At 42.0% G+C, this 26,609-nt stretch overlaps 1 protein-coding gene across 1 annotated transcript in view; it reads right to left on the bottom strand.

The window, feature by feature from the left end:
• Positions 1-25,907, bottom strand: part of LOC121585967 (eukaryotic translation initiation factor 3 subunit E) — a 45,537-nt gene extending 19,630 nt beyond the window's left edge. Inside the window, exons 1-8 of the mRNA XM_045215362.1 lie at positions 25,800-25,907; positions 20,364-20,481; positions 19,944-20,061; positions 15,323-15,365; positions 12,086-12,190; positions 3,489-3,614; positions 3,033-3,157; positions 371-497 (exon numbers count right to left, since the gene is read on the bottom strand). Coding sequence (XP_045071297.1) covers positions 371-497; positions 3,033-3,157; positions 3,489-3,614; positions 12,086-12,190; positions 15,323-15,365; positions 19,944-20,061; positions 20,364-20,481; positions 25,800-25,889 — 852 coding nt within the window. The 5' untranslated portion in view covers positions 25,890-25,907. The remainder of the gene's footprint in view (positions 1-370; positions 498-3,032; positions 3,158-3,488; positions 3,615-12,085; positions 12,191-15,322; positions 15,366-19,943; positions 20,062-20,363; positions 20,482-25,799) is intronic.
• Positions 25,908-26,609: the final 702 nt, after the last annotated feature.

Genomic DNA, 26,609 nt, shown 5'->3' on the forward strand with positions numbered 1-26,609 from the left:
ACCGAGATGGCGCTTGTTCAGATTTCAGAGCCATTTGATCTCTGAAGAAGCTACCGATGTTGGGGTTGGGGAAGAAAATTGGTACACTACAAATCAGACCTTCTGCTGCCATTTATCAAATGTAATGGGTTCAAGACCTCTCTAGCCGGGACCAGATCTCTGATAGAAGTATACTCTGTAAGAGCAGCAAGTTTATCAGCAAAGGCCTTACATTCCTCACAGATGTGTGGATTCTCTGGCCTTTAATAGTTGGTGCCATCTTGTTTCAAAATGGCCAATCCTACACTGTCTGACAACTAAGGTTGGCTAACATGTTACTGTCCAGACAGTGAGAAACTTTGTAGGAAATGTGCTTAGAGAAATGTTTTACCTGCTGTATGACCTTGACAAGATCTTTCAGGACCTGCCGCCGCTTGCGAACATCTTTGTTTGTGATGACAGCTGTGGTTAGGTAACGCAGGATGTGTGGGCACATGGTCTGAATGGCGTTGAGGTACCTGAAATGACAAAACAAAAGGTCACGACCAGAACACATAATCAGGGGTCTTAAGGACTGGAGGAACTACATGGCAAAAAAGCAATGGCACATGATGCGAGTTGATATTTATGGAGGTGAAGGCAATTAAGGCAGCCCCCCGCACCTCTCTGATTCAGGGTTAAATGTGGAAGACACATTTCAGTTGAATGCATTCAGTTGTACAACTGACTAGGTATCCCCCTTTCCCTTTATACAAAGTTGATCAACTTTGTGTTGGTGTATGCATAGGTTTAAGGGCATAAAGGTCTATTTTTGTACGCAAGTAACTTAGCAATTAGGCCCATGGCATTTTGGATGGCTGACCTTATCGACCAAACAGATAAGTCCGTAATAGCGCATTCTCTGCATGACATAGGTTAAACACTCCCTTTCAGTACCCCCTGTATGAGCGGAGGGAAGGAGGAAAAGAAACCCTGGCCTTTTGCAGCAGATACAGATCACTGAGAAGGGGACCTGCCCAGTAGCTGAAACCCTATCCATCAGGGCCTTGTTTTTCAGCCACAGGTCAACTGGCTAAGGGCTGAGCACGAGAGAGGGCCTTGTTACAAGCCGATTAGAACCCCAGACAACATTCTTACTCTGCAAGTGTTTCAAGTCCTTTCCCAACACGTTTCCGTGAAAAAACAACTTGCACACATACAACCCCATTACTTGTCAAAAGGAGTGTTCGACTTGAGTTAATTGTATAACTTCTCTTCATCCTTATCTGAACAGCTATCATTGACACCCCCCCCCATCCATCCCATTCAATAATCCTCCACCGACCAAATTACATTTCAAAAGAGGAAGTGGAGTTTCCCTGCCACGTCCAGCCCCTTCAGCTCTCTGATAGATTAGGACGGAGAAACAAATGTTGTTCAGAGCAAAGAGGGAGCACCGCTGACAACGGTTTAATTAGTTGAAACAATTAAAAAAGGGGACAAGGGGGCCTGTGGCACTTGTGATGTTGGGGTCTAAAAACAGCAGAGAGCAGGCGGGCTAGGCGGTGAGCGATCATCAACCCGGTTAGAGAAGCCTCCTCTCCTCTCCCTTTGTAGTTGTCTGACTCAGTGGTAGACCACAACACTCCATGCTCAGTTCCTGATTAACTTACACCTACTCTCTCTCCAGGGGGTCTCCAATAGCAAGCAATCCTGCACGAGTCATGCAGTCATATCTGGGACTAGCTGTGAGAAAAAACAAAAAAAATGTAACATTCACCCGACCCCACTGAGGGAACCTACTCGTTTTGGAGTTTGAGGCAACAACGTCGCTGTACTGGCTGCAGAGGATGCTTCACAAGAATTGAAGCAAGAATTAGTTTCAAAATCAAAACAATTTCGACCCAGTGAGTGAGTGAGAGAAAAAGAGAGAGAGCGTAACTAGGAGAGAGACACGATAGGAGGGTGAAGATGAGGGGTAGAAGTTCCAATTTCATTGCCCATCTGAGAATGACAGAATAATGTAAAGCAAGTGAAACTCTGAACCGACTTCGAGTGCTTGGATAGCATTACTACAGTATTATTTTCCCCCGTTGCACCTACATCATTGCATGACAATATTCTCACCATGGGTGCCCTTGAACTCAGGTTTTCATTAATACAAACAAGGAAGGCCTTGTGCAATTTTAGCTGACTGTGTGGGTAACAGAGGTCAAACATTAAAATAAGGCCTAGCCACTGGTCACCAACTTTGGCCAAAGGAAGTAATGGTCAAGGGGTGAGGGAATGAGGCAAAGCCTCACTGTGGAATTAAGTGGTTTCTTGACTGTGAAACTGCAATGCACACGAAACTCCCTCAAGTTTGTCCAAACAGATATTTGGGTGAGCTTTTCATGACTAATTATTGGGCAGCCTTTCCTTCATTATCTGCAATAAAATGTAAAACTAAGTCAAACTCAGAGAGAACCAGACATCCCTATCTGCTATGTGGTGGTGGCATGTCATACTTTCAGACTACAATCATCTGTTCAACTACACAAACTGGCAATCAGAATGGGGGAGGGGAGGGGGGATGCATTATAATAGTTGGTGTGTACATTTTAAGTAGTGCAGAGTTTCCGATCTGCAATACACATGGACTGACTCGCAGCTTTGACAGTAAATAGACCACACAAAAATAAACGGACTGAAACCACTTAAAAAATACCCAGAGTAGGATTTTGAAGCGGCCCCCTTCCCAAAGTTATTAAGAGTAAATGGCTTCTTTTTCAAAATCAAGTTAGTCTAATAAAAACGAGTAGTTTCTCCACATGTAGCAGGACCTGACCAAGGCTGCTGCCAGCTGAACCACTTTTGGGTCTCTCCTGGGCCAGCAGCAAACCCTGGGGCCCAAGGTTCAGATGAGGTCCAGCCCTCTACTGTGCCTCTTCTTTAGGGATAATCCCCCCTCCCTGACTGTAGAGGTGGCAGTTTCTACAGGTCAATATGTTAAGGAGGGTTAGTCATCAGATCTAAATAAGCATACAGTCTTTTAATATAAAGAAATCCAGTGTGTCAGAGCTGAAAGTACTTACTGGGGCTGATACAGGAAGAGCTCAATGATGTTGTCTCTGCCTTTGGGGTGGTTAAAGAAGACGAAAAGGGACCAGTGGATCAGCCAGGTCCTCTGCTGAAGAGACTGGAGAGGGGAGCTCACCGACTGGACAGGAGAGAGAGAGAGAGTTGTCATTATTTACTAGTTCTGATTGAGGTGACAATACAGTATGCTGTATGACAATTAAAAAGTTCAGAGAGTACTTTCAGAACTTAAGAGATCTCTCTCCCTCTCGGTTCCCTTCAAAACGTTTTCCTTCCAAGCCAAAGCACGCACCCCTGCTCCCTTCCCAGCTATCCATCCAATTAAAAATTAAACTAGATCCACATAACTGCTCAATTTGCAGTTCCTCTGGAGTCAGGTGGTCAATATGGGAGTCTAATCTATGTAAGGGAATCCAAGTGCAGTGTCAAATTCTGAGAAGTGGGGCATTTACGTTGTTATCGATAGTGTCCCTCAGGCGGGTGAGGTCTTCCATCGCAGCCTCCCAGTTCTGCATCAGGATCTCAGAGGCCAGCTTCCCCCACAGGGAGTTCAGGGCGTTCCTGTCTGTGGCCGGGACCTGAAACACAGCATCACATCACAAAGCAGCAGAACTCAACCCATCTGCAAAATGACCAGGCACTGGCAGATCTAATCCTGATAAATGCCTCAGTGTACAAACAGTTGCACACACGCATGCTCGGGACAGTCAGTGAAGGAGTGGCCGTTGCCACCGCCGCTTGGCTTTGGCAGGCAAAACTGTTCGGTGGAGTTACTTTTCTTATTTATACTGGATAAACGGATTAAATTATGTCATCTTGAGGGAATGGGGCTTGACAGAAAGAGAAATGGATCATGAAAGGATGTTTAGCTTTTTATAAAACCTAATTTGCTGCACTTTTGATAGGGCAACCTCTGCATTGCAGATGTTCTGCGATCCTTTCAGATTACCACCGTAACTAGGAGCACATTTGAAGCATATGTGAGCTTCGCCATACAATGTGCTAGTGCGAAAACATTTGGTTACTGTTATTTACTTAATGCTGCAACTCTTAAAATGTGCAGGGTGGCACACAGCCGTGGGAAGACAACACACACATTACTAAAGATAGGCCTAGGGCATTTCAGCTTTGGTCCTCCTCTATAGAGTTAAGAATGGAAGGTATCATTTAATTTAGTGCTGCCTAGCTCAAGCTACCACCTTAGTCCCCGTGGTTGTGACGTTTTTTTTTTTAGGCACGGTCAGCAGGTCAAAGGTCATACGTAAAAATGTATGCACACATGACTAAGTAGCTTTGGATAAAAGCGTCTGCTAAATGGCATATTATTATTATACCACAATTACATGGGTCATTCTATCTAAAAGGAAATTATGGTTGAAGATACCTTGAGTTCACATCTCTGGGTCGAGATCACTCCTTTGAAATAACTTCTGTCCTCAATTGGATATTTAACTTAGCAGTAAAATAGTTGCAATTGGAAAGAACACTGAAGCTATACCAGCAAATTAGAGTAGATTGGGGGAGGGAGGGCAGGGCACACCTAGCATCTTCGAGGGAAAACCCCATTGCTGTTCCTCTGATTCTGCATTGACCTCCGGTCAATCCCCTCTTACTGAAAACAGTCTGGTCTTATGCCCCTCTCTGAAAGGACTTTAATGAAGTGTGTATGCTGCTACTACTTCTGGTGGTGGTTTTGTGCAACGTCCGAGAGCTTTGATCAACAAGGCTACAAGGAGAAGCCTGCAGTAGAGGCAGAGTAATCAAAATGACTGTTCACCAACAACGGAGGTCCTGCTCTGGCCACAGAAACCTAGATGCACTGTGAACAGCAACAGTCTTGGTTTCTCAACACCATCTGGAGGTGTTCATCATTTACTCCGAGCCAGGGTAAATCAGTCTAGTCTAGATAAATGACAGTTTGGATGCTTGATTGAAAAAGGGCATCAAAGACAAATCTGTTAATGCCCTTAGGAAATGTCCCTGATTGGCTATCAAGCTTTTCAAAAACAGTCCTAACCAGGTAAAACGCTTTTCCAAAGTCTGTCTGGTACATTGCCAGTAGGACACTTAATTTTGGTTTGCTGTACAAACTGCATGTCTTTGAGAGGAAAGTTTCAATAACTTCTAAAGCGTTTTAAGCATGTTAAAATATAATTGTGATAATCCCCTACCATTAACACAAAAGGAACACATCCTTTTGAATCATGTTACCTATAAAGTCTTAGCACAACTCCTCCATTATCACAAGCTAAATGCATTGATATATGAACTGATGCTAACAAGAAACAGTCGAGGGGACAGCCATCCTCAAAAGGTCACGAGATGCTGTTCTTAATCAAAGCTTGAGCTCCACCCTACGGCTCATGGGAACCTCTGGTCCACAGTAGCTCACGAAAACACCAAACGCAGTCAGTGACAAGAGTCAACCAGGAAGTGAGGGCGGGTGTCTGCTGTATAGCCACAGCTGGGATCTCTTAGTAATTGAGAAAAGCAGATTATCACGATAAAGGATACATACATACAGTACCAGTGAAACGTTGACGCCTACTCATTCAAGGGGTTTTCTTAATTTTTCCTATTTTCTACATTGCAGGATAATAGTGAAGACATCAACACTATGAAATAACACATATGGAATCATGTGGTAACCAAAAAAAGTGTTAAACAAATCAAAATACATTTTATATTCTTCAAAGTAGCCACCCTTTGCCTTAATGACAGCTTTGCACACTCTTGGCATTCTCTCAACCAGCTTCATGAGGAATTATTTTCCAACAGTCTTGAAGGAGATCCCACATATGCTGAGCACTTGTTGACTGCTTTTCCTTCACTCGGAGGTCCGACTCATCCCAAACCATCTCAATTGGGTTGAGGTCGGGTGATTGTGGATGCCAGGTCATCTGATCCACTACTCTCCTTGGTCAAATAGCCCTTACACAGCCTGGAGGTGTGTTTTGGGTCATTGTCCTGTTGAAAAACAAATGATAGTCCCACTAAGTGCAAACCAGTTGGGATGGCGTATCGCTGCAGAATGCTGTGGTAGCCATGCTGGTTAAGTGTGCCTTGAATTCTATCCTACTCTGCATCTCACAAAGACATGGCGGTTGGAACCAAAAACCTCAAATTTGGACTCCAGACCAAAGGACAGATTTCCACCAGTCTAATGTCCATTGCTCATGTTGATTGGCCCAAGCAAGTCTCTTCTTCTTATTGATGTCCTTTAATAGTGTTTTTTTCAGCAATTCGACCATGAATGCCTGATTCACGCAGTCTCCTCTGAACAGTTGATGTTGAGATGTGTCTGTTAATTGAACTCTGTGAAGCACTTATTTTGCTGCAACCCGAGGTACAGTTAACTAATGAACCTATCCTCTGCAGCAGCAGTAACTCTGGGTCTTCCTTTCCTGTGGTGGTCCTCATGAGAGACGGTTTCATCATAGCACTTCATTTTACAGGGTCAGCCATAGCAGTACAGCGCCCCTGGAGCAAATTATGGTTAAGTGCCTTGCTCAAAGGCACATAGCTTTTTACCTTGTCGGCTTCCGGTTACTGGCCCATCGCTCTAAACGCTAGGTTACCTGCTTGGCTACATGAAGACTTTATTAGACTACACAGTAACTTTTAAAAGAACTGCTACATAAAGAGAGCATGACAGGTAGAAATAAATTCTGGTAGGAAAAAACAAGTGGGGAAAGTCAGCGGCCAGCGACAAGGTAGTCTTCTAGAGTAAAACACACGAAGAGGGGCAGTGGGGTTCTTTGATCATAAAACTTAGGACTGCTTTAAATTACTTTGAAAATGAGATCTCATAAGAAAGATCAGCATTATAACTTAGGAGAAAAGCCAGCCACGCTGCCAATTTAAAGGTTGTCGTTTCATCTCTAAAAGGAGTTTTGTTTGTTGTTTTTTCTGCCTTGGAAGTCCCTGCCTGATACGTTTGGTGGACCTTCATGTCATTATGGCAGCTTTCTACACACTGCCTGGCATTCACTAGTGGCCACGCAACAATAGTTTCAATACCTGGGTTTTTCCAGCAGTTACCTAGAGTTTCCATTGGTTGGTGAAACGGGGCACATTTTCACTGACTGACCAGCAACAATACATTTATTGTGCTGGAGAGCCGTCGGGACACTCAATCTTTATTCGCAACATCCAATACCTGCATTAACTGATGATATGAATAAGTTGCTCTTTTCGCGCTAGGCTACACTGTAACATGACCCGAGGCCTAGATTTTGCAAGCCTGGCTTCCTCTGTTTAATTGACTGACTTTCCCACGTTCGATGACTTATGGAGCCTCACCTCTACCTTACGGTGGTAGTCTGAGGAGATGGGAGGTCCACAACAATAGGGGGAAAAATAGGGGGGCAGGTATTAAGTATAAAGACTCCCATTGCTGAGATTAAGCAACATAACTGAGCAATTTGGGTTTATTTAAACTGAGCTAAAAACCAGGGGTTCAATCAATTTGCTCATGTTCAATCAAGAGTCGCCATCATCTGGTCTTCAATGTCTCTCGCTAGTATACTTAAATGGGAGTGCATCACATAGAATCAATCAAATGAAGAGCCCAAATGCTTTGGGTTAAGAGGCTGTTTACAGAGAGTAGGGCTCGTTGCTCAGAGTCTCTGCCAAGACGGTTTTTCAGGAGAGGACACAAGCATCACCAATGTGCATGACTCATCACAGACATCTTCACGACAGAGGAAGAGTATTAAATGTCATTTAAAATGGGAAACCTAAGTTGGTCGTAATGTTTGTCATTCTAATGTAAAATGTTGATTTTATTATTTCCATTCTATACCGCAGAGCTCAAAGGAGGACAGACGCAAACAGAAAAACTAAAACAATTGAATAAGACTTGGAAAACACTGGTTGTGCTTGTTTGGTTGGAGGAATTACAGGACACTGATAGTAGAGATGAAATGGTAAAACACTGGCTTTGGAAAAACAAATGGTGAAATCTACCACCAAAAACATAGGAGTGTTTGTTCATCACATTTGTGAACAACTTCCCCAAAAAAGAAACTTAATAGGCTTCTGAAAGGGGGCAGTAGTGGTGGTGCACAGTCAGACCATAGAAATATAAACACACCTTAGACCAAAAGCACCAACACTGGTACTACAGTAGAAATTAACCTAATTGGCCAACAGATTATTTGTGTTTGGAAATTAGGTTTGACGCATAGGCTTTCTGAAGAACATTAGGTGACTTAACTTGTTAAAACCAACGATAGCACAAAAGGTCAGCCGAGCGTTCAGACCCAGAGTAGCCCTTACAAGCCACTGGTCCTGGAGAGTGACTAACAAAAAGGCAGCACTGAAGATCTGGTGGCACCTTCCACTGGGGTCACAGGCTGTCCATTCCCAGGACTTATCTAGTGTTACGCCACTCTATTGTGACACAAAACACTCCTCTGGCCGCCCCTCTCAGTCAGTTTACCACCCCCCTAGGCCTAAGAGGTTTCCCACTCTCTAGACAGCAGTGCACACAGTCCTACTGCACCTTGGCCATTCTCTGTGTAGTTCATCTTTCACTAATTTCTGAGGGCAGCGGGAGAGAAGCCATAAACACCAGAGCCTGAGCAATGATCCCTTTGTTTATAGAGGAAATAAGAAGTACGCATGTGTAACGAGGATACTGCCAGTACTTTCAGTGAACTGTAATTACCCCCCCCCAACCCTCTTTGGTATTATCTGATTTCCAAAGTATTTCACTGCTGGTGAAAATTAATTAATCCCTCCTCCATGCACCTCTGTCTCTCATATGTTAGCCTAAACAATACAAATCTATGTGTAGCCGTACAGGTTGAGACACTCAATGGAATTAGTTGCAGGACATTCAAAACTAGGGATGTTAACGGTTAACCAAAAATACATTTGACTGGTCATGCTTATCAGTCTATAGGTTCATTTGCATTATTTAGTGGAATTAAATTGGTACCGCATACAGAGTTTAGCTAGAGGCAGCTCCTCAAACAGCTGGTTGCTGCTTGAAGTGAAATTCAGTCATTGTGCAGAGTTGAGGTCCACTTAAAAAACAGCATAGTATTTTCTGTTGGTCACATCATTTTACTGTTTGGAACTAATTTAACGGGTTAACCAACTGCATTGTTGGTTAACCTCTTCATCCCGAGATTCCCCATATCCGGAGTACTCCTCCCGCAATCTCAAACAATGACGTAGTACGGTTTTTAAACATGTGTGAATACCTGAATGTTATACACTACTGGAACGAGAAGTGCCTCAACTGTGAATCTAGCTAAACTGTTGTTGCCCAAATGAAATAATATTCAGACTCCAAGCAAATATATAAGCATATAGCAAAACCAGTACTGTATTATGAAACCGTGCATGCCCGTATAATCTGCTACCTCACAGATTCCAACAGTGATAGCCGTGTTCCACTATAACCAACACTCACTAAACTATTAATCAAAGAACGTCAATAACAAACTTCCATTTTTTTTATCACAACAAACTGGGTCTTACCTTTGTTGTTTTTGTTACCAAAAGTAGTGTCTGATCGAATAAAACCACTTGAAAAGATACTCTAGTGTCTCTCTCATTCCGAGTCGATTTCAATGAGTTTCCATCGTTTTACATGGCCAAGAATGTGTTTGAAGATGAAGTCAGTAGTTTGTTTAAATCACAACAGGCACTGTTTAGTCACCATCTTCTGGATATATAATGCAATCCCAGTAGCTTGCAATTGTGCTAATCTAATTATACTGATCCAGAACTTTCGATAGAGGGGTCACATGTCAAAATCGACCAACCGGTTGTTGAAATATCCATGTGCGCACCTCATTGTATCACATTAGTTGACTTGCTGCATTACGCACGGTTACGCAGAGCGCACAACAGCACTTGAATTTCAGAGGGAAAACACAACGTTTATAAAAATATGGCAGGCTCTAGTAAGAAATATACAGTTACAGAGGCGTTAGCAATTGTAACAGATGAAAGTTGGACTCCATGTATCCCCATTGATTGATTGATTGAAATAAATTGACTCTGAATCGGACGATGACCGGACGAACCAGACCCCAACGACGAGAACGAAGGTTATCGTGTCCAGGGCCCTACTCAAGAATCAGAAGAGTATGTAATCCCATTGTTGTTTATTACTTCTAATACTACTATTACTAATTTATTGTATGAGTACAAAACATACTCAAATAGATATTATAGAATGTAACTGAAGCTCAACGTAAGTTAGCGCTAGCTTAGCTTAGCTAGCTTAGCTCTCTTGCTAGCTTAGTTTAGCTAGCTAGCTTAGCTAGTCCTGCAAGGATCACACTCGAGTCAGTTTATTGTATGATAAAACTTTTATTGGCTAAATAGAGGACCACACGCAAGTTTACTGACAATAGAATGCTATGTGTATTATTTCTTGTCACTGAATTATCACTTCAGTCAACACGTATAGAGGTCTGGGAGAACATTGGAAACATCAAAACAGTTGTATTTTGATGGAATGTACACATATAGTGATATGTTAGTGAAATTATGACTTTTGCTGTCTGGTACCTGATTAAAGTCAAATGGCACTGATGGTGCCCAAATCTACCCAAATGTCACTAAACATACTTCAACTAAAACCCCTACAACTTTGGTTTACTTCACTTTATTGGCATCAAACTTCACATAAGTACTCATCAGATATTGGGCTATGGTCCCATAGTGTTTAGGGGCTGCAGCTGCATAAGTCCAATAAAGCATTCCCTATAAAACCTGAAGTTCCTTTCAGGCAGAATCAAAACCTCCCTATTCATGCTGTGTTCTAGCTTCATGTACTCTGACACAGTAATACCCACATTAACTATTTCACTTCAAGATACATCTCACATGTGTTACTTTTCTTTTGCTACCAAGATTATGTTTATAGCCCTTGTCGTTTTGGAGATATACTCTATTCAATTTGGGCATGCATTTTGGAGGCAGACACTTTAGCCAGGTGCCTAGTGTTGAAGAGGTTAAGGGCTTGTAAGTAAGCATTTCACCTGTTGTATTCGGCGCATGTGATAAATAACATTTTATTTGATTTAATTTAACCGGGGTTGGTTAGTCTGCAACAAAATTGAACAAAACGTATATCCCTAATTCAAACAAGATAGGCGTAAATGAGTGGTCTTAGCAAATGTATATCCTAAGTGGATGGCTAGTTCTTTGTTTAGTAAACCTGCTCTCAGTAACAGTCGATTCTTTATTTGAGTGCATATATGACTTCTCGAAGCCCACCAGAACATGTTACGTAACTCATAAGCACTCTGAAGCCTGACACGGAGCTATCTGGCTTCAAATCAATAAGCCGTCCACTGCAGCCCGCCCAGCGAGAGGACTAAAGACAGATAATGAAGTCTGCTGCTGAACACTTGGCAAAGTAAATAAAATAAGAATATCCTACCCACGTCCTTGAACATCAGCTCATCCTAATACTGAAGACGTGTGGGGAATTGAATGGAGAGAATGACGGCAGCTTTTCACATGCAATTACTGATAGGGTGTTTTTTCCCTCTTCCTCTTGTGCTAGCCCTTTGAAAAATGAAAGAACCCTGGCCAAACAACCGAGCAGTGAAGTAGGAAATTCAATTTTTCATTAGAAAACTCGTTGAGCCAAAAGAGTATACATCAGCGGAAACAGTGCCTAATTCAAAAAATACAATGTTAAGTGGATGTATACTGCTCATAATTTATGGCGTTTGGCACGGTCCACTGCTGGAAAAAAATCACATAACGACAGTGATTAATGCACAAAATGGGAGTCGTTCCTGAGAAACTAATACTTCTTAATGAAGCCTCAATCATCGCCAAACCGTTTGCCCTTAAAGAGCTTGCTAATATAAAGCACTGCCCAATAAAGTGCCCATTTGTGAGTGGTCCAGTTGTCATCCCAAAACCTACTGATGAAGTTGCAAGGGTACAAATCCGCAAGAATCTAAATAGTAAAACAACATCTCTAGGTCTATTAACTTGCTGTGTATCCAAGGTCGCCAGTTTGATATTTCATAAGCCTAATACTGAAAACGAGGGGTACTAGACTCACCAGGACACGGAAGAAGTAGAGGTACTCGGCAGCCCCGGAGTAGTTTCCACACTCGTACTGGAACTTGGCATATCTGTACAGAGTGTCCAGGTACTCCTGACGGAACTGTAAGAGAAACAAATGCTGATCAATGGTTTTGTCCGATAACTATTCAGAGCATAGACACCTGACACAAGCAGTTACTTATTTGATGACCATATTGGTCAGCTTTCTCGTAAGCCTCATGTAAGATTATGGTCCTAGAGCCATGGTGTTATATCCAGTCAATGCCAGACCACAGGGAACAGAGTGGCTGGAGTAAGGAGGGCAATTCTAGAATCATGTTCGATTTCAGAGCCCATTCTGTTTGATTACCATCACTGATCAATGGGGTTGGCAGGTAGCCTAGCAGTTTGTATCTGTTTTTATTATGGATCCCCGTTAGCTGCTGCCAAGACCAGTTAAAAGAGCTAACAGAAGCGGGAGTGTTTCCAGTTCGAATCCCTGCTCAGATGGGAAAATATGGTGCGGAGTGCATGGTCAACCAGAGGGTTGCTGGTATCATCCTAGATACTGTTGCGCCCTTGAGCAATTTAAGTGTGGAATTCTGTGTACAAGGACCTCTCTGTCAACATCCCATACGGAATGCTACAACATCACCACATGTAGGCCTATTTACTTTGTCATGTACGTTGTCACCTGTGGCTTTTTGGGAAACGCCTTCAACAACCGACCTGAGACCTGTAATACGAATAAGGTCTGAGGAGTTAGTGAGTCAACTTCGTTTAACCGGTACCATGAAAGTGGATCACCTTTTAGCCAGGTATATTTCTATGGCTACAAATCCTTCAGAACTAACCTGCTCCAGGGCAGGCTAACTCGGGGCCAATTTATCTTGAATCTAGTGTCTGAGCCACTAATTGAGGACCAATGAAGTCAGATCCACTGCCTCTCGCAAAGATTTCCTCAAAATGATGGGGACGAGACAGACAACTGATTAAATATTTTATTAATACATGCTTTGTGTGTAAAAAGAATTGTTAAAATACCTATCAATTTACACATTTAGTAATGACATTATTTGCTTTCCAAACTAAGTTTTTCACGTGGTTGTATTTAGAAATTTGCAAAAGGCAAACTGACAGCCACAACCAACCATAGACATAAACCATAGAAGGCAGTTCCCATTGAAGTCAAGACTGGCAGCCATTGCACCCATGAGTAAGTCAAATTGTCTATGGTCACAACGCAAAAAAAAAATCCACAGATAGAAGGAGCGATAGGAACGGGGAAAAGGTGCTCATGCATTGATAAGCACAAAGACTCCATTAACGATAACTCTATTTCACACTATAGCCTGCTTTATACGCAAGAACTCAGCACAAATGAAAATGTGGCACCGACTTGCCCATGGATTGATGTTCCGGCATTGTCTCAATGAAGAGTCCGGCGTTCGACTAGCCATGTGCGACAAGCACGCCGTTACAAGCGTTAGATTGAGTTTATTAGTCACATGTACAGGGTACAGTGAAAATCCAACAGTGCAGGTCAAAATAACAATATATAAAATGAGAAGTGAAAGAGACGAAATATGGAGAACAATAAACTGAACAAAAACAAACATGTAACGCGTTGGTCCCATGTTTCATCAGCTGAAAAAAATTTAATCCCAGACATTTTCCCTACGCACAAAAAGCTTATTACTCTCAAATGTGCACACATTTGTTTACATCCCTGTTAGTGAGCATTTCTCCTTTGCCAAGATAATCCATCCACCCGACAAGTGTGGCATATCAAGAAGCTGATTACACAGGTGCACCTTGTGCTGGGGATGATAAAAGACCACTACAATGTGCAGTTTAGTCACAACAAAATGGAGCGTGCAATTGGCATGCTGACTGCAGGAATGTCCATCAGAGCTGTCGCCAGATAATTTCATGTTAATTTCTCTACCATAAGCTGCCTCAAACATCGTTTTAGAGAATTTGGCAGTACGTCCAACCGGCCTCACAATCGCAGACCACGTGTATGGCATCGTGTGGGCGAGTGGTTTGCTGATGTCAACATTATGAACAGAGTGTCCCGTGGGGTATGGGCAAGCATAAGCTACGGACAACGAACATAATTACATTTTATCGATGGCAATTTAAATGCACAGAGATACCGTGATGAGATCCTGAGGCCCATTGCCGGGCCATTCATCCACCGCCATCACCTCATGTGTCAGCATTATAATGCCGCAAGGATCTTTACACAATTCCTGGAAGCTGAAAATGTCCCAGTTCTTCCATGGCCTGCATACTCACCAGACATGTCACCCATTGAGCATGTTTGGGATGCTCTGGATCGACGTGTACGACAGCGTGTTCCAGTTCCCACCAATATCCAGCAACTTCACACAGCCATTGAATAGGCGTGGGACAACATTCCACAATCAACAACATGATCAACTATGTGAAGGGGATGTGTCGCGCTGCATGAGGCAAACGGGGGTCATACCAGATACTACTTTTTTTTAAGGTATCTGTGACCAGATGCATATCTGTATTCCCAGTCAATGAAATACATAGGTTAGGGCCTAATTAATTAATTTCAATTGACTTATTTCCTTATATGAACTGTAACTCAGTCAAATCTTTGAAATTGTTGCATGTTGTGTTTATATTTATATTTATGATCAGTACACACACACTGTAGCAATGATAAATGGCCATGTGGGGTGGGGTCAGGGTAAATGATCATGGGGGGGTAGAATATCTCTTAACGGAACCCTGAACGGTACACTCCTGCTAACTCCTGACATCTCACAGCGTGCTGATGTCAGTTTTTGAACCGAGGCCAGTCTCACAGATGCAGTGTGGCTTTGACAGGCAGTGGTTACTAGCCGCTGCGATGCGGAGGGAGACCGCCCTTTCCCACAGCCGAGTGGCCTATGGGCTGTGGAGGCGCACTGAGGACAGGGTGCAGGTCAGCGGGATGCCGGGGTGGGATGGTTACAACCGGGGGGGTGTCACGCCAAATATAGACTCCCCAGCATTCTTGCGGCCAGACCCATGTGTCCCGAGCTGTCTATTCTTAACAATTCACCACAGAATGCAAATGTCCACAGAATTTTCTGCAAGCCGAAACCCCCCAAAAAATGAGTTAAGGTTTTTGGGAAGTCTCCCTGCTTGGGCCCCCCCCAAACAGCGGGTTCACACAGGGGTCATGGGAAATGCAGTTTAGAAGTGAAACGTCAGCAAAGCGGCCCAAACTTACGCTGTGTTTCTCCGCCAGATAGTTAAAAAGGGCCTGTCCATCCCTGAAAAAGAGCAAGAGAATTTCAGTTAGTGGCCTTGTTTCATTGGAGTAACCAGTTGGCTGATGCATGTTGGGTGTTTTAAGCCCCATTCAGCTCTAATTTACTAACTAAGTCGCTGTGGATAAGAGCGTCTGCTAAATGACTAAAATGTAAATGTAATTTTTCAATTCCTGGACTGTAGCAGATCTAGAGTTGCGGGCAAATCAAGGGTCTTTCATTTTCAAAACAGTTCGAGCTGCTCCTTTGTACTTCAAAAGCAACTTTTGACTGGTACCGTGTGTGCGTGTGTATACACACCACCAGTCAAAAGTTTGGACACACCTACTCATTCAAGGGTTTTTCTATATTTTACATTGTAGAATAATAGTGAAGACATCAAAACTATGAAATAACACATATGGAATCATGTAGTAACCAAAGAAAGTGTTAAACAAATCAAAAATATATTTGAGATTCTTCAAAATAGCCACCATTGACAGCATTGCACACTCTTGGCATTCTCTCAACCAGCTTCATGAGGTAGTCACCTGGAATGCATTTCATTTAACAGGTATGCCTTCTTAAAAGTTAATTTGTGGAATTTCTTTCCTTCTTAATGCGTTTGAGCCAATCAGTTGTGTTGTGACAAGGTAGGGGGAGTATACAGAAGATAGCCCTATTTGGTAAAAGACCAAGTCCATTTTATGGAAAGAACAGCTCAAATAAGAAAAGAAAAAACGACAGTCCATCATTACTTTAAGACAGTCAATACGGAACATCAAGAACTTTGAACGTTTCTTCAAGTGCAGTCTGCATGTGTAGTTCCCACCGTAAAGCATGGAGGAGGTGGTGTTATGGTGTGGGGGTGCTTTGCTGATGACACTGTCTGTGATTTATTTAGAATTCAAGGCACACTTAACCAGCATCGCTACCACAGAATTTCTGCAGCGATACGCCATCCCATCTGGTTTGGGCTTAGTGGGACTATCATTTGTTTTTCAACAGGACAATGACCCAACACACCTCCAGGCTGTGTAAGGGCTATTTGACCAAGGAGAGTGATGGAGTGCTGCATTAGATGACCTGGCCTCCACAATCCCCCGACCTCAACCAAATTGAGATGGTTTGGGATGAGTTGGACAGCAAAGTGAAGGAATAGCAGCCAACAAGTGCTCAGCATATTTGGGAACTCCTGTTGGAAAAGCATTCCAGGTGAAGCTGGTTAAGAGAATGCCGAGAGTGTGCAAAGCTGTCATCAAGGCAAAGGGTGGCTATTTGAATATATATTTGTATTTGTTTAACACTTTTTTGGTTACTACATGATTCCATGTGTTATTTCATAGTTTTGATGTCTTCACTATTATTCTACAATGTAGAAAATAGGGAGAAAAAAAATAACAAAAACTCCTTGAATGAGTAGGTGTCCAAACTTTTGACTGGTACTGTATGTATGTACAGTTGAAGTCGGAAGTTTACATACACCTTAGCCAAATACATTTAAACTCAGTTTCACAATTCCTGATATTTAATCCTAGTAAAAAATCTGTCTTAGGTCAGTTAGGATTACCACTTTATTTTAAGAATGTGAAATGTCAGAATAATAGTAGAGAGACTGATTTATTTAAGCTTTTATTAATTTCGTCACATTCCCAGTGGGTCAGAAGTTTACATTAGGCTATTTCTTCACATTAGAAAGCGCACACGGCAGTAGGCTATAAGCGCCAATGTTCCATTAGCTGGAAAACACCATTACCAAAAGTGACCGCAAATGCAATTATGCATGTAACGCTTTTATGAAAATTCTCTTCCCCAAACTCACGCGCTGCATATGTATGCTAGTTAGGCTCTACACCCTTGGTAAAGCGGATTAATGTGCTTAATTTTAAGAAGTTATTTGGCCACTTTAGTTGAGATACAAACCTTAACAAAACATATAGGCCTATGGGATAGGTGTGCGACTATGATTTGAAAAAGTAAAAAAAAGGTATGCATTGTTTCTTGCCTTACCCTGGGCATCATTCACAACTGATAATATATAATTCACAAGTGATAGGCTAATATTTTCACCAATCAGACTATTCTTGATTAAATCTTTACATATATGTGTGACATTTGTTTTGATTTAGAATGGACCATTATTATACACCTGTATCGAAACAGTGGCAGAGGGATAGCCTATAGAAATGTTGCGCAACATGAGCTCTCATGAAGTGTTTGATCACATTTGCATTGGTGTCAGAGTGATTAGAGGGACAATAGAGTGCTGAGTACCAGGCAGTTAGCAAGTTTGGTAGGCTACTAATGACCATCAGCAGCAACCCCGAGTGGCACAGTGGTCTAAGGCACTGCATCGCAGTGCTAGCTGTGCCACTAGAGATCCTGGTTTGAATCCAGGCTCTGTCGTAGCCGGCCGTGACCGGGAGACCCATGGGGCGGCGCACAATTGGCCCAGCATCGTCCAGGGTAGGGGAGGGACTGGCCGGCAGGGATGTAGCTCAGTAGAGCATGGCGTTTGCAACGCCAGGGTTGTGGGTTTGATTCGCACCGGGGGCCAGTATAAAAAATAATGTATGCACTCACTAACTGTAAGTCGCTCTGGATAAGAGCGTCCGCTAAATGACTTAAATGTAAATGCAACAGAGCTTGGAGAAGCCTAATTACCGTGACTAAACGGAATTTGACTGCCTTCACGACTTGTGACCGCCGGTGTGGCGGTAATATGATCACCGTAACAGCCCTAGTCTCCAAGACCTGCCCCAGGTTCTAACATCCACAACTGCCTTTCAAGCCACAGGGACAACAGCAAGATACCCCACATACCAAAATGTAGAGGTCTACATTGTGCCTTGAATACCCTTTCAAAAGGTATGTGGGGTATCTTGCTGTTGTCCCTGTGGCTTGAAAGGCAGTTGTGGATGTTAGAACCTGGGGCAGGTCTTGGAGACTAGGGCTGTTACGCCCCCTTCTGCACCAAAAAGAGCAAAGAAGCAATGGATGTTGACAAACTCAAGATCCATAGAATTGTTTAATTTCCTCAACCTATCAACATGGACGAGAAACATGACGGGAATAATAATTCAGAAAGTGAATGACAGATCATTTGAAGGATGTATTGGCTAGGCCTAGTCTATATTGGATTTGCTTCCTAGAGATAGTAAGTTGAGGGCAGGCCTCCTATGAGGCATGTTGGCAAAAAGACACTCTCCAACACAAATCATTATCTCTACATCACACAGTATTATCCCAAGAGGACTAGGGGATTCAAATATTGAACCTCTGCCATTTCCAGTCAGGGATGATCCGCTATATAAATCCAAAATCATATCAAAAACACACTACCCCATCCAGAGTAACTTTAATGATATTTGCGTGGTACGCGAAAATTGGCATGGCTTGCCCTTTTGGTTTTGTGAAGACAGTTTTTTGGTGACCCGGGACAAGTCTTGTATTGTTTTACAAATCCAAATGGTATCAAAAACGAATCCCCGCATAACGAGAGAGAAACATGATTCTGCCTACAAAGAGAGATTACTCAGAACGTAAATCTGAATAGAAAATAGCAGTACAACAGACTACACTCCAAAAAGTTTTAAGTTACATTCACGAGGCTTCAAAACTCCCATTACAATGGTGTAATGGTCAGTATAAGATGCCTGCTTTGATAAACAAACATGTCTCAAACCAAAACCTTTAAACAAAGAATTCAAGATTGGCAAGTGGATGAAGTGTCCTTTGATGAACTGAACTCACTCCTGCCAAGAAGCCAAGTAAAGAATGAGGACTTGAGTTTGCCGTGATTAAAATAGTTTGGTTAAAGTCAGCGCAGACTAAATGTCCTTAACATTGACCGCAGCATCATGTATCGGTCTCCTCGTTTGAGTTTGCAAGATGTAACCCCCTAAAGCCACTCTAGGGAAATAATTGTATCCAAAATGTACATTTACATTTTAGTCATTTAGCAGACGCTCTTATCCAGAGCGACTTACAGTTAGTGAGTGCATACACTTTTTTTTCTTCCATAATGGCCCCCCCGTGGGAATCGAACCCACAACCTCATGAGTTCTCCATGACAGTAGGTTCGATAAATGCAATTGTAGGCTCCTGACCTAAATAGGCTGAGGAGCCTGAAGCTCCAACCAGCCATCATTGCCTGAAGCAACTTTTAATAGAATTGGCACAGGCACATTTATACCACATTAGAGTCCATTTCATAACAAATGTGATACGCACATGTACATCAAATTTTGTTTTATTCACATTTGTCCCTTTGTGGTTTTTAAACATGTGCAATATGTACAAGGATTGCTCTAGAGTTAAGATACTGTACAATAATTAATCAGTCTACTGAAATGGTCACTGTCAAGGCATAGCAATGTTTTGATTAACATTATCTCAATTAAATGCCACTTGAACTTCATTCGTTAAGCCTGCAAAGTTAGAGAATCTTACACAGACAGCAAGACCACTACTCTGGGACCTCAAGAATTGCTATAGGCCGTATTCATGTCATAAAAAGCCAATGATGGACCATCTATAAATGCAAATGACAACTCCTAAAACATCCGTCAGTCAAATGGTGGGCAGGAGGTTCTAACTCACCTGGTTGACTGCATCTGCTTCGTGGTCTCTGGGTCCTCAAACATCTTCACAATGGGCTCGGTCTCACCCTGCAGCTGCTTCAGCTGAGCCACCACAGTGATCCTCTTCTCCCTCAGGGCTTCACATGGACAGAGAGAAAACAGAGGCTTTGACCAAGGCAATACCCAGGAGAATACGATTATATGCTACATTTAATGTGAAAAGATTTGTCTGTTTATACTCGTTTTTGGGACAGTGAGGATTGTATTAGTCATGACTGTCAAATGTGAGGGGGATGGTGTGCAATCAGTTCTGCCGCCATCTTGTGATTGTTTCATCAATAAGTGTAAACAATACAGAACCATGCATAATCTATATCACTGTACAGGTTTCTTGAACAACATTTTAGGAGGTAGACTACGCAGTGTGCAGTCTACTTACTGGCGGGAATCTCTTTCTCAGGGAAAAGGTTTTTGTGAACATCCATGGCGAAGTCCACCATGTTGGTCTCGCTAAGGAGATCCAATTTTCCATGAAGCAGTTCCTTCTCATTGTAGATCTAAAAGTAGAAATGGTTAAAAGGTGGGAAATTGGGTTATTGTGGAATATACAGTCTCAAATCCTTAACTTGGACTACACAGTTTAAGAGAACAGCTGACAATGACAGATGTAAGGAGTTCAGCTACTAACCTGACTAACAAAGTTAGAAGAAAACGTGTTTAGCTGTAATGGATGCCTGGTTGTTAAAGGCGCCCACCAGAGGGCAATGCCACACTCATTTTTACGTAACTCCTGCCCTAGAGCGGAAATGCTTGTTTTGTTTACACCTCCGAAGAATGATGCTAGCTACTTGCACATATTCACGAATTGGAGGTGGGAAAGAACGCCGTGGTGATTTCCACGTAGAGTGGAGAAACATCAACAAATAGTAGAACTGACAACTGTGGGTGCGTGTTCATTATAGGATAGACACTTGTGGTTTAGCTGCACCAATTAAAGCATTGAAGCAATACTTTAGTGGTCAAAATCATTCATCTTAGGGCGATGGGGGGAGCAGGGTTGTAAAATGCAATCATATCACACATTTACAAAATGGTAATGTGTCTTTTTTCTAAATACAGACTAGCAAAAAATGTTTTAAGTGGATAAAATATCCAATGAATTATGTAAAATCTGGTAAAAAAAAAGTGGAAGTGCTAAAACAAGTATGAACCCCCTATTTTAATTTGCTACATGGCTCTGCTTTTTGCTACTACAAAAAGCTGTTTGCTCAGTTGCGACGACTAAGAACTTTGCAGGTGTTTCTGATTAATATAACAATACCATGGAAAGAAACATGGACTGAAAAATATTAGCACATCATATCATGAGGAAACACACGGAAAACATCCTAAGTCCTCACTGCGGATTTCCCACTTCAAGCCCAAATACATCATACTTTGACTAAAAAATTATGACTTATTAAGAGCCATCCACACCAAGGACCATAATTATCAAAAAATGTAAGTTATAATTCAAATGAACAGGAGCGTTCAAACTAACGATAACTACAAAAACAGCGGAGAACGATAACGAGAGCTATTTTTGGGATCACTTTCAGAGCGACTTTTTCCCTGTTCCTCAGACGATAAAACAATGACAACCAATCAAAAATGCGTTCTATTGCAGCGTTCTTGGTTCTAGCTGCACGAGGCTGCCCCGAGAGGAGATAAGGCAGAGCGCACGGTAAGCGTTCCTGAATAACTAAGCATGTGTGAGCATATTTGTGGCCAGATTAATTATAGGACGACTTCAAAAAAATGATGAGCCACAACAAACAGAAGGCCAGATTTGCCGATGGTAACCCCATCTGTTAACACTGATACAGCCTGACAAAATACACACCATGACTGTCCTGCTAATATGCCTTTCTGGACCGTATTAGTCTCATTCACTTCCTTTTTGTGACCTGCACTGTTGGAACATAATAATTTCACTGTACCCTGCGATTACAGTGAGGGAAAAAAGTATTTGATCCCCTGCTGATTTTGTACGTTTGCCCACTGACAAAGACATGATCAGTCTATCATTTTAATGGTGGGTTTATTTGAACAGTGAGACAGAATAACAAAAAAATCCTGAAAAACGCATGTCAAAAATTTTATAAATTCATTTGCATTTTAATGAGGGAAATAAGTATTTGACCCCTCTGCAAAACATTACTTAGTACTTGGTGGCAAAACCCTTGTTGGCAATCACAGAGGTCAGACGTTTCTTGTAGTTGGCCACCAGGTTTGCACACATCTCAGGAGGGATTTTGTTCCACTCCTCTTTGCTGATCTTCTCCAAGTCATTAAGGTTTCGAGGCTGACGTTTGGCAACTCTAACCTTCAGCTCCCTCCACAGATTTTCTATGGGATTAAGGTCTGGAGACTGGCTAGGCCACTCCAGGACCTTAATGTGCTTCTTCTTGAGCCACTCCTTTGTTGCCTTGGCCGTGTGTTTTGGGTCATTGTCATGCTGGAATACCCATCCACGACCCATTTCCAATGCCCTGGCTGAGGGAAGGAGGTTCTCACCCAAGATTTGACGGTACATGGCCCCGTCCATCGTCCCTTTGATGCGGTGAAGTTGTCCTGTCCCCTTAGCAGAAAAACACCCCCAAAGCATAATGTTTCCACCTCCATGTTTGACGGTGGGGATGGTGTTCTTGGGGTCATAGGCAGCATTCCTCCTCCTCCAAACGCTGCGAGTTGAGTTGATGCCAAAGAGCTCGATTTTGGTCTCATCTGACCACAACACTTTCACCCAGTTCTCCTCTGAATCATTCAGATGTTCATTGGAAAACTTCAGACGGGCATGTATATGTGCTTTCTTGAGCAGGGGGACCTTGCGGGCATTGCAGGATTTCAGTCCTTCACGGCGTAGTGTTTTACCAATTGTTTTCTTGGTGACTATGGTCCCAGCTGCCTTGAGATCATTGACAAGATCCTCCCGTGTAGTTCTGGGCTGATTCCTCACCGTTCTCATGATCATTGCAACTCCACGAGGTGAGATCTTGCATGGAGCCCCAGGCCGAGGGAGATTGACAGTTATTTTGTGTTTCTTCCATTTGTGAATAATCACACCAACTGTTGTCACCTTCTCACCAAGCTGCTTGGCGATGGTCTGGTAGCCCATTCCAGCCTTGTGTAGGTCTACAATCTTGTCCCTGACATCCTTGGAGAGCTCTTTGGTCTTGGCCATGGTGGAGAGTTTGGAATCTGATTGATTGCTTCTGTGGACAGGTGTCTTTTATACAGGTAACAAGCTGAGATTAGGAGCACTCCCTTTAAGAGTGTGCTCCTAATCTCAGCTCGTTACCTGTATAAAAAGACACCTGGGAGCCAGAAATCTTTCTGATTGAGAGGGGGTCAAATACTTATTTCCCTCATTAAAATGCAAATCAATTTATAACATTTTTTACATGCGTTTCTGGATTTTGTTGTTGTTATTCTGACTCACTGTTCAAATAAACCTACCATTAAAATGATAGACTGATCATTTCTTTGTCAGTGGGCAAACGTACAAAATCAGCAGGGGATCAAATACTTTTCTGCCCTCACTGTACGTGTGCAACCCTGTGCATGTGACTAATAAACTCATAATAGTAAAAGCTAATGAGTGCTGGGTTGCATCCGTTTCTAACTTAGACTAGAGATGTTCTTGGAGTCCCAGGAAAAGCTAGACTACAATAGCTTGTAGTATACTTAATTCAAGCATTTTATTTACTACTACTAGCCTATCTAGGAGTGATTCCAGCTTGCTCTTGCTTACTGAATGTAGAATAGGGGAGTTTGAAAGGGGAGAGAGAGAGTGTGAGTGATGGTGTGACCAAAATACACCATATGAGTAGCTTGCTGATGTACCTTTCTGGACCTTAAAAGGATACTTTGGGATTTTGGCAATGAGGCCCTTTATCTACTTCCCCAGGGTCAGATGAACACCATTGTTATGTCTGTGACCAGTATGAGGAAGCATGCTAGCAGATACCCATAGACTTCCAGTCGTTGCGCTAACGCTAGTTAGCAATTGCGCTAGAAACTTCCTTCAAACTGCACACAGAGACCTAAAAATGGTATCCACGAGTTCATCTGACTCTGGGGAAGTAGGTAAAGGACCTCATTGCCAAAATAAGTATTCCTTTAAACTGTGGAGAATAAACCAATAACTGATCTAAATGGTTGCATAATCAGGCCTAGGCTGTACGCAGTTATTTCATCATGAAGCATTCAAAACAGGATGTTTGAGCGGTTATTCAAATTAGCCTACATCACTGCAGTTTACAGCCCTAGACAATTGTGCATTCACTTGATAACAATAATACATTCCACTGTGTTGTTGTAGCCTAGGTAGAATAATTTTACTGTCTAAAAACGTAGGCCTAATCAATAGTGGAGCTTTGAGATTCCAGGACTGCAGAGCGCAGCCTGGTTGAATGCACAGAACTGCCATCTGTAAACTTTTTTTTCTTGCACTTTGACAGGTAAATATTTATATCCCTACTATTTATTTAGCTAATGAACGGCCTAATATCTAGCTTCTTACTTCGGCTACACATATCTAGCCTCTCTTCCAGCTGTTTCTGTGCGCAATAGGCTATGCGAGCCTCTCCGCTATTCCTCTTCACGTGAAATCCCAGGAAAAGCTATAGGATATTTATGTTTAGAATTTTTTATACTAGGCCTAATATTATTTTCCTGGAGAGAAGGAGGCTTGCTCTTTCTAACCGCTAAATGTAAAATAGTCCTAGGCCAAATGATCTGTCACACAGGTCAGACATGAGCACAGCGAAAAATATACAAACAAATTGACAATCATTAGAAAAATGGAAATCACTTGCAAACCACGAGAGACAGGCAAGCAATGTCATGATTTTAAAGTTGCGTAGGCTAAACAGCATGTTGTTTTTGAATTACTACATTTAAATTTCTATATTACATGTACATTGAAGTATTATGTGCAGTTGTCACTATGGACATTGAATACACCCTGAAGCACTGAATGGTCGTGTTAACACCTTATTAATAGGCCTACAGCTTGTAGTAGGATGCGTTGATTGATTGGCAGGTGTCCTGCACAATGATCCGCTGGTGTGGATGGTTTATAGTTATCGTCCTTGGTGTGGATGGCCCTTTATTCACTTCAATCGTTGTGCAACGTCATGGGTAAACTCTGGGCATCGTGAATTTCTGTTATTGCTTTGTGGTAACGTTACTTTAATGCATATCTAGTGTTTATCGGTAACTAGTTATCAACCTTTCTAACTACTAGCTAGCTAACTAATAACAGTTAACGCGTTTGCTAGTTGACAAGGACAGACTAGTTAAATACATTATCGAGACGAACATCTAGCTAGCATCTAGGAGTCATGTCACCAAGATCTGTAGATATTAATGTTGAAAAATAAAAGCTCAATACATGTAGCAAATGTTTGTTCACTAGGCTAGCCAGAACGTTAACTAGTTTAATTTAGGGAAGCAGCAGCCGCCAGTAACAGTTACCGGTTAGTTAGCTAACTAACTAGCCTAGGCTAGGTTTAAAAATGAAGTTAGCTAACTAACCATCCTAGGCTAGGTTTAAAAATAAAGTTAGCTAAGGTTACCTAGTTTACTTAGCGTGCTGCCGTTAACGTTATGCAATACGTTAATATAAAATCAAACTGACACCAACATAGTGTTTACTAAATCACCAATATAGCTAGCTAGTCACCTAGCTAACAGAAGACGCATATGCTAGTTAGCAAGCTAGCTATATCGACTCACGCACGTGGCGTTTAAATTTTTTATATGGGTTATTTACACACTTCTACCGAAAACCTAGATTGTATTTACAATTTAACATATCACACGCATTTACCTCTTTGACAGAAAGGAATTCCAGCAAAGGAAAGACGAGATGTCGGTCCAAAAAATGGGCAATTTTGGTGGTGAGGTCGTACTCAGCCATTTTCACCGCGAGAGAGGAGGAAGTGAGAACGTGTTACGTAAATGACCAATCAGCGTCACTTTCAGCATCAGTACCTGCACGGATTGGCCATATTGATTATTAACAAATATTAACTACTACTGATTATTCACTATTTTAATGAAGATAACGACGATAATGACCATGTCTAATTATACTGTACATTATCTTACCTGGCTGTTCCAACAAAGCGAATTGGAGGCACATTGTAGAATTCAAGATTCATTGTAGCATTCAAGATTCATATTCAAGATGTAATTTTTTCTTAGACATTTTTGTAGACAAGATAAAACACATTTTTACATTTTAGTCATTTTAGCAGACGCTCTTATCCAGAGTGACTTACAGTTAGTGCATACATTTTATTTTATTTTATTTTTTTTATAAATGAGTGGATTGAGTAGCCTTCAACTAATAAAACAAATGTACAACACTGATAAAGTACCTCATGGGAAGTGCAAACACTGTCTCACAATTTTCCAGTCCTAATTTAGTTTATTTATTTTTAATTGTTCCTGATAATGGCATGTGCATAAAGGCATTTTCTTCTAAGTAGACTTTGCAATTAGAGTATTATTAAGTTATCCCTTTGGCAACCAATTAGTTAATATTGTTTAACTTTTGTTGTGAGTGTACAAGTCCTTCTCTTGTGACTCGCAGGGCTGTCTCATTTAAGATATTTTATAATGTGGAGTGCACTAT

Source organism: Coregonus clupeaformis, unplaced genomic scaffold (assembly GCF_020615455.1).
Source record: "Coregonus clupeaformis isolate EN_2021a unplaced genomic scaffold, ASM2061545v1 scaf0429, whole genome shotgun sequence".
NCBI lineage: Eukaryota > Metazoa > Chordata > Actinopteri > Salmoniformes > Salmonidae > Coregonus > Coregonus clupeaformis.